This window comes from Moschus berezovskii, chromosome 8 (genome assembly GCF_049115385.1).
Source record: "Moschus berezovskii isolate FMDL1 chromosome 8, NW_MosBer_1.0, whole genome shotgun sequence".
Classification (NCBI taxonomy): domain Eukaryota; kingdom Metazoa; phylum Chordata; class Mammalia; order Artiodactyla; family Moschidae; genus Moschus; species Moschus berezovskii.
This window is the reverse complement of record NC_142467.1, coordinates 199,753-213,937: the sequence shown is the minus strand read 5'-3', so window position 1 is coordinate 213,937 and position 14,185 is coordinate 199,753. Positions and strand designations below refer to the sequence as shown.

Here is a 14,185-nt window from a genome sequence, read left to right as displayed (position 1 = left end):
GCACCAGCTGGAATCAAGATTGCCGGGAGAAATATCAATAATCTCAGATATGCAGATGACACCACCCTTAGGGCAGAAAGTGAAGAGGAACTAAAAAGCCTCTTGATGAAAGTGAAAAAGGAGAGTGAAAAGTTTGGCTTGAAGCTCAACATTCAGAAAATGAAGATCATGGCATGTGGTCCCATCACTTCATGGGAAATAGATGGGGAAACAGTGGAAACAGTGTCAGACTTTAATTTTTTGGGCTCCAAAATCACTGCAGATGCTGATTGCAGCCATGAAATTAAAAGACGCTTACTCCTTGGAAGGAAAGTTATGACCAACCTAGATAGCATATTAAAAAGCAGAGACATTACTTTGCCAACCAAGGTCCGTCTAGTCAAGGCTATGGTTTTTCCCGTGGTCATGTATGGATGTGAGAGTTGGACTGTGAAGAAAGCCGATCGCCGAAGAATTGATGCTTTTGAACTGTGGTGTTGGAGAAGACTCCTGAGAGTCCCTTGGACTGTAAGGAGATCCAACCAGTCCATTCTAGAGGAGATCAATCCTGGGTGTTCATTGGAGGGACTGATGCTGAAGCTGAAACTCCAATACTTTGGCCACGTCATGCGTCGAGTTGACTCACTGGAAGAGTCTGATGCTAGGAGCGATTGGGGGTGGGAGGAGCCAGGGACGAGAGAGAATGAGATGGCTGGATGGCATCACCGACTCGATGGACATGAGTTTGAGTGAACTCCGGGAGTTGGTGATGGACAGGGAGGCCTGGCGTGCTGTGATTCATGGGGTCGCAAAGAGTTGGACACGACTGAGCTGAAGTGAACTGAACTGAGTCTGAAGCAGATTTGACCTCTGCCTGGCCTTCTGAGAGCATTCAAATATCTGTCTCTGCTTATGGGTGGACAGTTAGGTCAGCGCACTTGGATTCCTTTTGAAGGGAAAATAAGACCAATCTTTAGCCAATCTTGTTTCTTTAAAAGAGGAAAAGATAGAAAAGGGACTCTGGTTAAAATGTCTTTAGGAAAATAAATATTATATCTGGTGCTTTTCCCTCCACATCCATAAGTTTTGGCATACAGTGCCAGGTACCAATATCAAGTGCTTCAACAGCTTTATAGGGCAATGGTGTATGTGTATTTTTATATATATATGTGGTATGATTGCTCAGTTGTGTCCGACTCTCTTTGTGACCCCATGGTCTTTATCGTCCGTGGAATTCTCCAGGACAGAACACTGGTAGGTAACCTTTCCCTTCTCCAGGGGATCTTCCCAACTCAGGGACTGAACCTAGGTTTCCAACATTGCAGGCAGATTGGTGGCTCAACTGCAATGCAGGAGACCCCGGTTTGATCCCTGGTTCGGCAGCATCCCCTGGAGGAGGGAAAGGCTGCCCACTCCAGTATTCTGTACACCCGTATACATTGCGCGCGTGCGTTCTCAGTCACTTCAGTCATGTCTGAAGTCTTTGTGACCCTATGGACTGTAGCCCTTCAGGCTCCTCTGTCCATGGGATTCTCCAGGAAAGAATACCGGAGTGGGTTGCCATGCCCTTCTCCAGGGGATCTTCCCAACCCAGGGATAAAACCTGTGTCTCCTGCATCTCCTGCATTGCAGGTGGATTCTTTACCTACGGAGCCACCTGGAAAGCCCTACTGTATGCACTATATATCTGTTATATATTGTATGTGTATATAATAGCACATACCTAGTATGGTCATCATATACACATATTGTAAATGGTTTTACAAATGCCTGACAGGTTTGACTACATTCTCTGCAGTGAAACAAAGTAGTCAACATTTTTAACTTTTTAAAAAATTATCTACCATATCAGACAAGGCTGGACCTAAAATGTGGTTTTGCTCCTAAATTTTTTTAAAAGAAAACTAATTTGAAAATAGAAGTCAGGCTCAGACTCCAAAAAAGTATTCACTTTTTTTCACCAAAATCTTCGCATAAAAAAAGTTCTAATTGAAATAATTTCTATGGTCTTTGGCCTTTTTGTTAAAGAAAGTGTTATACATGAATAGAAATGAGTAGTGAAAGTTTTTTTCCAGTTGAATAACTCCATGAATATAAAATCCTCTGTTGTAATCTCTTTGCTTCCTTTGTATCTCAAAAAAATAGGCTGGATGGCATCACCGACTCGATGGACATGAGTTTGAGTGAACTCCGGGAGTTGGTGATGGACAGGGAGGCCTGGTGTGCTGTGATTCAGGGGGTCGCAGAGAGTTGAACACGACTGAGCGACTGAACTGAACTGAATTCTCTCTTTATGCAATTTATCTTGAAATTTGGATATAACACTTTAACTAAAGATTCATTATGGATTAACAATTTACTGTTAATATACATAATATTTTTATTTTTATATGACCATACTGAAAGTATGGTTTCTTTCTAAAATTACATTTATAGACAAATGATTTAAATTACTTGTTTAATTTCAGCAAAGACTACAGAGTAAATTACTGAAGTATTATTTTCATTTACATTTATTTAGTTTCTATTCTTTTAATATTTCCATCCTTTAAAAAGTTATTTCTAAAATTATAACTATGTGAGGTGATGGGTATATTAACTAATTGGGGCAGAAAATTTGCAATATATATTTATACCAAATCATTATGTTATACACCTTAAATTTGCATAATGTTATATATTAATTTTATCTCAGTACAGCTGGGAAAAAAATTAGTCCTTTTAATGTTAAGAACTTATAGCAAAATAAGTTGGACATTCTTATTGGATTCTCATAGACAATTTTTTTTTAATTTTAAGTTATTTCTAGCATACTTGTATCTTGAGGTTGATTAGGCAAGAATACATTTTGTTAAAATTTCTTTGAAAGGGTTTCTTATGATAGTAATTTATATATTGGAATTCAGTTCAGTTCAGTTCAGTCGTTCAGTCGTGTCCGACTCTTTGCGACCCCATGAATAAACAGCACGCCAGGCCTCCTTGTCCATCACCAACTCCCAGAGTTCACTCAAACTCATGTCTGTCGAGTCAGTGATGCCAACCAGCCATCTGATTCTCTGTCGTCTCCTTCTCCTCCTGCCCCCAATCCCTCCCAGCATCAGTCTTTTCCAATGAGTCAACTCTTCGCATGAGTAGGCCAAAGTATTGAAGTTTCATCATTAGCGTCAGTCCTTCCAACGAACACCCAGGATTGATCTCCTTTAGAATGGACTGGTTGGATCTCCTTGCAGTCCAAGGGACTCTCAAGAGTCTTCTCCAACACCACAGTTCAAAAGCATCAATTCTTCGGCGATCAGCTTTCTTCACAGTCCAACTCTCACATCCATACATGACCACTGGAAAAACCATAGCCTTGACTAGACAGACCTTTCTTGGCAAAGTAATGCCTCTGCTTTTTAATGTACTATCTAGGTTGGTCATAACTTTCCTTCCAAGGAGTAAGAGTCTTTTAATTTCATGGCTGCAATCAGCATCTGCAGTGATTTTGGAGCCTAAAAAAATAAAGTCTGACACTGTTTCCCCATCTATTTCCCATGAAGTGACGGAACCAGATGCCATGATCTTAGTTTTCTGAATGGTGAGCTTTAAGCCAACTTTTTCACTCTCCTCTTTCACTTTCATCAAGAGGCTTTTTATATCCTCTTCACTTTCTGCCATAAGGGTAGTGTCATCTGCATGTCTGAGGTTATTGATATTTCTGCCGGCAATCTTGATTCCAGCTTGTGCTTCTTCCAGCCTAGCGTTCCTCATGATATACTCTGCATATAAGTTAAATAAGCAGGGTGACAATATACAGCCTTGACATACTCCTTTTCCTATTTGGAACCAGTCTGTTGTTCCATGTCTAGTTCTAACTGTTGCTTCCTGACCTACATATAGGTTTCTCAAGAGGCAGGTCAGGTGGTCTGGTATTCCCATCTCTTTCAGAATGTTCCACAGTTTATTGTGATCCACACAGTTAAACGCTTTGGCATTGTCAATAAAGCAGAAATAGATGTTTTTCTAGAACTCTCTTGCCTTTTCCATGATCTAGCGGATGTTGGCAATTTGATCTCTGGTTACTCTGCCTTTTCTAAAACCAACTTGGACATCTGGAAGTTCCCGGTTCATGTATTGCTGAAGCCTGGCTTGGAGAATTTTGAGCATGACTTTACTAGTGTGTGAGATGAGTGCAATTGTGCGGTAGTTTGAGCATTCTTTGGCATGGCCTTTCTATGGGATTGGAATGAAGACTGACCTTTTCCAGTCCTGTGGCCACTGCTGAGTTTTCCAAATTTGCTGGCATATTGAGTGCAGCACTTTCACAGCATCATCTTTCAGGATTTGAAATAGCCAAATGGAATTCCATCATCTCCACTAGCTTTGTTCGTAGTGATGCTTTCTAAGGCCCACTTGACTTCACATTCCAACATTTTAGGCTCTAGGTGAGTGATCACACCATCATGATTATCTTGGTTGTGAAGATCTTTTTTGTACAATTCTGTGTATTCTTGCCACCTCTTCTGAATATCTTCTGCTTCTGTTAGGTCCATACCACTTCTGTCCTTTATCGAGCCCATCTTTGCATGAATTCCCTTGGAATCTCTAATTTTCTTGAAGAGATCTCTAGTCTTTTGTATTCTGTTGTTTTCCTCTATTTCTTTGCATTGATCACTGAGGAAGGCTTTCTTGTCTCTCCTTGCTAGTCTTTGGAACTCTGCTTTCAGATGCTTATATCTTTCCTTTTCTCCTTTGCTTTTGGCTTCTTTTTTTTTCACAGCTGTTTTTAAAACCTCCCCAGATAGCCATTTTGGTTTTTTGCATTTCTTTTCCATGGGGATGGTCTTGGTCCCTGTCTCCTGTACAATGTCATGAACCTCCATCCATAGTTCATCAGGCACTCTATCAGATCTAGTCCCTTAAATCTATTCCTCACTTCCAGTGTATAATCATAAGGGATTTGATATAGGTCATACCTGAATGGTCTTGTGATTTTCTGTGCTTTCTTCAATTTAAGTCTGAATTTGGCAATAAGAAGTTCATGATCTGAGCCACAGTCAGCTCCTGGTCTTGTTTTTGCTAACTGTATACAGCTTCTCCATCTTTGGCTGCAAAGAATATAATCAGTCTGATTTCAGTGTTGACCATCTGGTGATGTCCATGTGTAGAGTCTTCTCTTGTGTTGTTGGAAGAGGGTGTTTGCTATGACCAGTGCGTTCTCTTGGCAAAACTCTGTTAGCCTTTGTCCTGCTTCATTCCGTGCTCTAAGGGCAAATTTACCTGTTACTCCAGGTGTTTCTTGACTTCCTACTTTTGCATTCCAGTCCCCTATAATGAAAAGGACATCTTTTTTGGGTGTTAGTTCTAAAAGGTCTTATAGGTCTTCATAGAATCGTTCAACTTTGGCTTCTTCAGCATTATTGTTTGGGGCATAGACTTGGTTTACTGTAATAGTGAATGGTTTGCCTTGGAAACGAACAGAGATCATTCTGTCGTTTTGAGATTGCATCCAAGTACTGCATTTGGGACTCTTTTGTTGACCATGATGGCTATTCCATTTCTTCTAAGGGATTCCTGCCCACTTGATATAATGGTCATCTGAGTTAAATTCACCCATTCCAGTCCATTTCAGTTCTCTGATTCCTGGAATGCCGACGTACACTCTTGCCATCTCCTGTTTGACTACTTCAAATTTGCTTTGATTCATGTACCTAAAATTCCAGTTTCCTATGGAATGTTGCTGTTTACAGTTTGGACCTTACTTCTATCACCAGTCACATAATGTGAAAAGTAAATTAAGGAATAGATGCTATTTAGTTTCTTTTGCATAAATTTTTGAATATTGATTTTGCAATTATATAAAATTAAAATTAGATTTTTCATTTTCTTCAGTTTCTGCAAATCACTTCCCTTTATATTAAGTGGAGTCATGCAGTTTATTCCTTTTGACCCTGGCTTCTTTCACTTAGGATATTATATTAGATAATCATCCACATTATTGTCTGATTCTAGTTCATTTCTTTTTATTTGTGGATAGTATTCTACTCATTTCTCAGCTGCAGGATATGGGAGTTGTTTGCAGTGTTTCCTGATTAATAATAAGCTGCTTTAAAGATTCACGTTCAAGTTTGTGAACGAACATAGGTTTCAATCAAATGGTATTCTTGATTTTATAAGAAACTGACAAGCTGTTTTCCAAAGTGGCTGTATCATTTCTCATTTCTTTGGCAGCGTATGAGTCCAGTTGTTCTGCATCCTTGCCAGCCATGATACTCTCTTTTCTTAGGTATTCCAGTAAGAGTAAAGTTGTATCTCATTGTGGTTTTAATTTGCATTTCCCTGATGTCTAATGGTGTTGAGTATTTTCCTTTGTGCTTTTTGCCATTCATATATTTTCTTTGGTGAAGTTTATGTTCCAGTCTCTGGCCCTCTTTAAAAATGCATCATTTTCTTATTATTGGACTTAGTTTCTAACTTCTAGAGACAAGTCCTTATCAGATATATGATTATAAAAATTTTCTGTCAGTGGCTTTTAGAAGGCAAGCTTTCTTAAGGTAAATGAAGTCCAGTTTATTTGTTCTTTGAATTACTGTGCTTTTGGTTGTGAGTTTTCCATGTGGTGCTAGTGGTAAAGAACCTACCTGCTTATGCAGGAGACATGGGTTCAATCCCTGGTTCTGGAAGATCTCCTTGAGAAGAGAATGGCAACCCACTCCAGTATTCCTGCCTGGAGAATCCCATGAGCAGAGGAGCCTGGTGGGTTACAGTCCATGAGGTCGCAAAGAGTCATACATAACTGAAGTGACTTAGCACACACTTTTGGTTGTGTATGTAAGAAATCGTTTCCTAACTAAAGGTCAGAAATCTTTCTTTTTTTTCTTCTTCTTTTTTTCTTTTTTAGTATTATAGGTTTGACACTTGTACTTATGATCCATTTTGAGTAATTTTTTGGTAGAGTGGCACTTGGATAAAGCCTTTTTGGTTTTGCTTTTGTTTTTTGCATATATGTATCCAGTTGTTCCAGCACTATTTATTGTTGGAGGGACTATAACTTTCTCTGCTGAATTGCCTGTTTACCTTTGTCAGAAACCAATTAGTCATGTATACGTGTAACTATTTCTGGATTCTTTTTTCCATTCCATTTATCTACAAGTTTATTCTTCCTTCAATACCACTCTCTTTACAGTAAGTCAGGAAATCGAGGCTATGAGTGTTTTAACTTCAGGAAGATGAATTCTGCTGTTTTGCACAGTGTCCTCCCAGTCATTCAGCTTAGCGTAGTTGACCATGTTGTTCATGTCCTCTGTGTCTTTGGTGATAATTTTTCTGCTTTCTCTATTAACTACTGAGAGAGTGTGGCGATGTCTCCAACTGTATTCAGGGAGTTGTCTATTTCTCCTTTCAGTTTTATCAGTTTTTGCTTCATGTATTTTGAAGTACTGTTGTTATGTGCAGACACTTATGTTTGTAATGTCATTTGGGGGAATTGCCCTCTTAATATTATAATGAAGTCATGTTCATCTTTGTCTTTATTCTGAAGTCAGGTTGACATGATATTAATGGAGCTACTCCTGATTTCTTTTGTTTAGTGTTTGCATAGTATCTCTTTTGTATCATTTTATTTTTAACATTTTACGCTTTCTATTTCAAATGGGTTTACTGTACACAGTGTAGAGTTTGGTCTTGATTTTTTCATGTAATATGATGGTCTTTTTTTTTTTTTAACCTGAAGTAATAAATTGCTCATTAGAAGCAAATCACTGACTGAAGGAGTTTCAGTTCAGTTCAGTTCAGTCGCTCAATCGTGTCTGACTTTCCGCGACCCCATGAATCACAGCACGCCAGGCCTCCTGTCCATCACCAACTCCTGGAGTTCACTCAAACTCATGTCCACAGAGTCGGTGATGCCATCCAGCCATCTCATTCTCTGTCGTCCCCTTCTCCTCCCACCCCCAATCCCTCCCAGCATCAGAGTCTTTTCCAGTGAGTCAACTCTTCGCATGAGGTGGCCAAAGTATTGCAGTTTCAGCTTTAGCATCTGTCCTTCCAATGAACACCCAGGATCGATCTCCTTTAGAATGGGCTGGTTGGATCTCCTTGCAGTCCAAGGGACTCTCAAGGGTCTTCTCCAGCACCACAGTTCAAAAGCATCAATTCTTCGGCGATCAGCTTTCTTCACAGTCCAACTCTCACATCCATACATGACCACGGGAAAAACCATAGCCTTGACTAGACGGACCTTTCTCGGCAAAGTAATGTCTCTGCTTTTTAATATATTATCTAGGTTGGTCATAACGTGTCCATAAATGTGGAAGGTACCCTAGAGTGGTAGATTTTTCAGCATAAACAAAATTTCCCTGAACCAATATAGAAATATCTGTTTGGATCATGGCTACAAACTAAGGCTGAAGATTAAGTGCAATCTGTTTTAGCATGTGACTGATGATCTTTATTTTTTAATTGATATGCTAATGAAGTTCACTTCATGGTAAATAGATGGGGAAACAGTGTCAGACTTTATTTTTTTGGGCTCCAAAATCACTGCGGATGCTGATTGCAGCCAGGAAATTAAAAGATGCTTACTCCTTGGAAGGAAAGTTATGACCAATCTAGACAGCATATTAAAAAGCAGAGACATTACTTTGCCAACCAAGGTCCGTCTAGTCAAGGCTATGGTTTTTCCCGTGGTCATGTATGGATGTGAGAGTTGGACTGTGAAGAAAGCTGATCGCCGAAGAATTGATGCTTTTGAACTGTGGTGCTGGAGAAGACTCTTGAGAGTCCCTTGGTCTGCAAGGAAATCCATCCAGTCCATTCTAGAGGAGATCAATCCTGGGTGTTCATTGGAAGGACAGATGCTAAAGCTGAAACTCCAATACTTTGGCCACCTCATGCGACGAGTTGACTCACTGGAAAAGAGTCTGATGCCAGGAGGGATTGGGGGTGAGAGGAGATGGGGATGACAGAGAGTGAGATGGCTGGATGGCATCACCAACTCGATGGTCATGAGTTTGAGTGAACTCCGGGAGTTGGTGATGGACAGGGAGGCCTGGCGTGCTGTGGTTCATGGGGTCGCAAAGAGTCGAACACGACTGACTGAACTGAACTGAACTGAATGAAGTTCACATTTGATGTAATATTTATATGATTGGACTGCTGCTAATTCGCTTCAGTCGTGTCCGACTCTGTGTGACTCCATAGACAGCAGCCCACCAGGCTCCCCCGTCCCTGGGATTCTCCAGACAAGAACACTGGAGTTGGCTGCCATTTTCTTCTCCAAATGATTGGACTAAAATATATCATATTGTTAGTTGTTTCGGTTTTAATCTCTTCTTCTGTTTTGTCCCCCAAGTACTTCATTTCTGATTCCATTTTAGCTTCCTTAATGACTTTTTTATTTTAAAACTTTTATTTTGTTTTATAAAAATTTTAGTTTTTATTTTATTTATTGCCCTGGGTTGTATAATATACATGTTTAATTAATGAGAGTCTAGTATAGAAAAAATCATACTACTTAAGTTGTGGTGTATGGATTTAGCCGTAGTTTCTCGGTTTCTTCCCCTACTCTTTGTGCTGTTTCGTACCTCTTACTTCTGCATATGCCATAAACACAACGAGTTGTTAGTATTTTCCTTCACATAGATATCATTTAGAGCAATTTAAAATAGAGTTTTATATTTACCTTTATTTATTCCATTGCAACTCTATTTCTTTGTGTGTTATGTCTTCCCCACAATTTTTTAAGCATGTTGGAATTTTTTACATCACCAATTCCTGACTCTTGGAGGCTCTGTTAAAAATTCAATGTACAAAGGTAGCTAGGAATATGTTTGATTTGTAAATTTCTTTTGTTCTTAGAATTTCAGAACCCCTGGAGTGAATGTATCATAAGATACATTCCTTAGGAACTACCTTCCTTAGTCCTTTGGCCTAATCTTCAAAGTCTGGCAAGTGTGCTTCAGCTGATCTCATTTAGAGGCTCTTCTGAAGTTCCGTCTGAGGCTGTGCTTGAGGCTGTGTGGTGTCTTTCTGCCTCTGTCTCGTTCTCTGCTCTCATGACTGGAGAGTGTGTATCAGGACCACAATGTCCTGCTTTTTAATATTCTTTTTTTAGTAACTTCACCCAGGTATCACATCGATATAGACAGTTATTAAGTCCCTTCTTACCATTCTCCTTTTCAGGTAAACATTTTCTGTACATCTTCAAATTTTTTACAGAGGGATAAATCTGCTTTTGCTTTGTATATCTGTAACCATTTCAATAGTATTTTCTCCTGGACATTTCACATCATCATTTTTGTTAGTGCATGTGTAAGTGGTAACAGTATTCACCAAAACCAAGGAACCAATATCTCTATAGGGCTAATACTGGTTTTGGGAGAGTAGCAGGGTACCAGTGATGTAGTGTAAATTCTCAAAGGTCCCCAGCACCCTTTCCTGACCTTTATGGCTTTAGTGCTGGACTTAAGCTTCCCCTGAAGTCATGAGCTTTGTTGTGGTCCAGGTGCCTGCCTTCAGGAAGGATCACAGGCTGTGAGATTCGGTAGAGGTTCTACAAAATCTGTGTTTACCCGAGAAGCCGGTTTGCTCCAGACGTGACTGAATGCTGCGGGTCACTTGTACAGAGATGGACTAGAAGTAGAAGAGCAAACAGGAAGCTTGAGCACAGTATCCTTAATTATATAGAAAAAAGTCCTCTCAAGTTTGTCGAGTCCTGTAGAAGAACGTGAAACACTTGTCAGTTATGAGGGTAACTGGGAAAGATACTTATTTTCAAGCTTTCCACTTAATTTCTTACCGAGAGCATAACATTTTCTTTTTGTCTTTTTTCCCCCTCAAGGGGTGCTACATCCATTGTGTACAGATGCAAACAGAAGGGGACCCAGAAGCCTTATGCTCTCAAAGTGTTAAAGAAAACAGTAAGTTTATTTCATTATATAACAGTGTCTCTAAGGGATATGTGACCTGGAGAAGCCAGGAGCCCTGATCCAAAGGACAAAGGGCAAGAGAACTGCGGTGTGCAGCTCATTCGCTTGGATCATGTTTGTGAAAGGACAGCCAGATGAGTTGTTTTCTGATGGAAGCTATGATTCTTTGAAAGCAGCTGGATCCCAAATTAGATAGGCTGTAGGGGAGAGAAGTAGGAATGGAAAAAGATTTAGAGTTTCCAGGTAAACTTTGCTTTGTATACCTGTCATGTTTTCAGATATGTTTGTATGTGTGTGTGTATATATACACACACACATATATATATTTAATCTCCAGTCACTTAATATACTAGAAAAGCATGCTATTTAAAAGCACGTAAATGAAACACAAATAGATGCGTTTGTTAAAGAATTCATCAGCTTCTAACTTGATTTTCAGATGGTGCTTTTGCTTCAGTAAACTACAACCAGACAAATGCTGATGTATCTGGGACTTAATCTGCTCATCTAAAAAGTGTATATTTGAACAAGAAAGAAGGATTTTGTTATCATATTGGTTTTTGGTTTTTTCCCCTTACTTGTAGATGAGCTGAGGGGACCAAGGTTACTTAAGCTCATCCCTAGTAAGTACTAAGTGCTAAGGTGAGAGGTCAAAATTCGAATACCAGTCTGTAATACCGGCATTTTATACTCCTGGTGCCTCAGAGAGGGTTTGTCATTGTAATGCCCTACTGATACTTTCTGCCCTTAGGTAATTTCCCCTTATAAAACCACAAAAGACAGTATATTCCTTTATAGTGAACTCTTCCTTTGTCAATTTTTATGTGAACAAATAATGTGAAATATATATACTTCTGAAAACCCAGATGTAACATATATGAGAAGAGACATATCATAACTTTTGAAATCAAATAATACCGCTTTGAGGCCAAGGGTTTTTTTTCCGTAAAGGCAACTTAATATCACCAGCTGTTGATGTATTGTCTGGCACAGGGGAATTTTAGACTCTCATGTAATGAATAAGAAAATAATGTCACAAGGTATTCAGTCAAATAGAAGCAGAATGACATTTTAAAAAAATCTGTTAGAATTTAAGCCCATTCAACTAACAAGAGCAGTGTAACTGAGGAAAGTAGTACTTTAAATGGCAGTTGCTCCTAATAAGCTCTTTCTTCTGAATTTTCCATTTGGTATAGGCAATGATTCCAGAATGCAGAGGGATCTTTTCCTCAGTAAGATTTGAAATTTTCTCTTAAATCAATTTCTTATAGTCATAAAATGTACTTGAACTAAGGATTATTAAAATTTTATGAAAGAGAATTTCCTATTAAACATCTCAGTTCAGTTCAGTCCAGTCACTCAGTCGTGTCTGACTGCTTGCAACCCCATGGACTGCAGCACACCAGGCCTCCCTGTCCATCACCAACTCCTGGAGCTTGCTCAAACTCATGTTAAACATCTACTTTTATGAAAATTATTTAGCATGCTTTAGCAGTGGTCACACAAGAGATGTTTTTGGACTTGATTGTGTCTTTTCTTGATGGTTAAAAAAATTGGTAGGAAAATTTGTGTGTGGTTGTTTTATTTTCATAGTTGAGGAAACTTTAAAATGCACTAGCTATATAAACGTCTAGGAAAATAAGTATTCAGAAATGACTTGTGAATGCTGAGAAGTGCCAAGGACAAAGGGTTGCTTTAGACAGTATTTGCTACGTCGGAGATCTCTGGATGAACTGGAATAAGAGCTAAGTGAAGACACGTGGTAGGTTCATGACTTGCATTCACTGCGAAAGTGAAGCTCTGACTTGCCCTGCCTGTCTGCTCTTCTCCACCTCTGTCGTAGAAGCCTCTTCCTCAGAAGACAGGCAGGAAGAAAATGTGGTGAGAAGCAAGTGTCAGTTGGCGCTGCAGAGCGATGCTGCAAGGCAGATATTGTCAGACATGGTTACTCTTGGGCCAATTGGAATGAGAGAAATCCCTGGAGAAGCCCAAGCTTTGACCATGAGTTAGATGGAGTTCCCAGCATTGTCTCCTGGAATCAGCCTTCCTCAGAGATGTGTAAACAAGAGAAATAGCAGGCAAAACCTCAAAGAACAGTTGCCTCCAGTGTTTAATTCTATATAGGTCATGAAGACAGAACTTCCTTCTCCAAGTGAAATGAGCAAAGCCTAAGAATCTATTTATAGAGGAAAAGTGATGCAGGGGAAATGAAGTATTCTAGCAAATTCAGTTTAAGATCTGCTCTTGAGGGGGAAAGGGGGTTTCAGAAAACTTGAATCATTTATGAAATCTATTTATTAGATTGAGCCACATAAAATTGCATCTGTTAAACTATTCTTGACCTATAAAAATGACAGTTATGTGGTTCAACTGACAACTCTGGGGCTACTGTATTACTTCACTGGATAATTCTTTGGGTCCTCATGTCCAGCCCTAAATTTAAGAGATTTGAAAGATTATCTACATCTATCTGTCTATCTATCAATCACTTCTCAACTATCTGTGAGAATTTCTTAGGTTTGATATAATAAACTACCATAAAGTGGATGGCTTAGAACAATTAAAAATTTTATCCAGCTTTGAGTTATAGAATTCTGAAATCTGAGGTATAGCAGGGTTAGTTCCTTCTGCAGGCACCGAGGGAGCCTTGGTTCCAGCCTCGCTCCTGGCTTCTGGGTACGGTTGGCAGTGCTGGGTGCTCCATGACTGATCATTGTACCCGCCTCATCTCTGTTTTCATCACATGGCAGTCTTCTTGCATGTCTTCATCCCATCTTTCCTCTCTGCATGTCTGTGTTTAAATTTCCTTCTTATAAAGACATCAGTTCTGTTGGATTAGGGGCCCACCCTACTCCAGTGTAAGCTCATCTTAAACTAACTACTTATATTCACAACAACTAATTCCTAAAGTCTCACTTTTAAGGACTAGGGGTTAGGACTTCAACATATTTTTGGGAGGGATACAATTTCACCGGGAATACTATCTATAAAATAGGACCTGTAAGGTGAATTTCAAAATATTCTATTCAATAATCTATCTGAAGTTGAATAAAATTTTTGTCACGGTCAAGAAGCTAATGAACATAAAACCCATCCATTTTATAGGTGATCAGATTCATATATAAATGTTTTTAAGTCCAAGAAAACTTTCCTATTTCTTCAACAAGTTAATTATTTGATAACAATAATCCTCTTTCCTGGGATCTGTTAAAGAGATTTTCAGGACAGTTTACCCAAATTTCATTTTGTGGCAATATTATGTTCCTTTCTCATAGCTTAATGTTTTAGGAAGGATTTAG

General features: G+C 39.2%; 1 protein-coding gene across 2 annotated transcripts in view; it reads left to right on the top strand.

Moving 5' to 3' along the window:
* CAMK4 (calcium/calmodulin dependent protein kinase IV) overlaps positions 1–14,185 on the top strand; it is a 279,175-nt gene that overhangs the window by 136,059 nt on the left and 128,931 nt on the right. The window contains exon 2 of one of the 2 annotated variants that reach the window (XM_055430450.2): positions 10,799–10,877. The exons of the other annotated variant lie outside the window; for it this stretch is intronic. Within the exon in view, the coding sequence (XP_055286425.1) occupies positions 10,799–10,877 (79 nt within the window). The remainder of the gene's footprint in view (positions 1–10,798; positions 10,878–14,185) is intronic. 2 annotated transcript variants of the gene reach the window in all.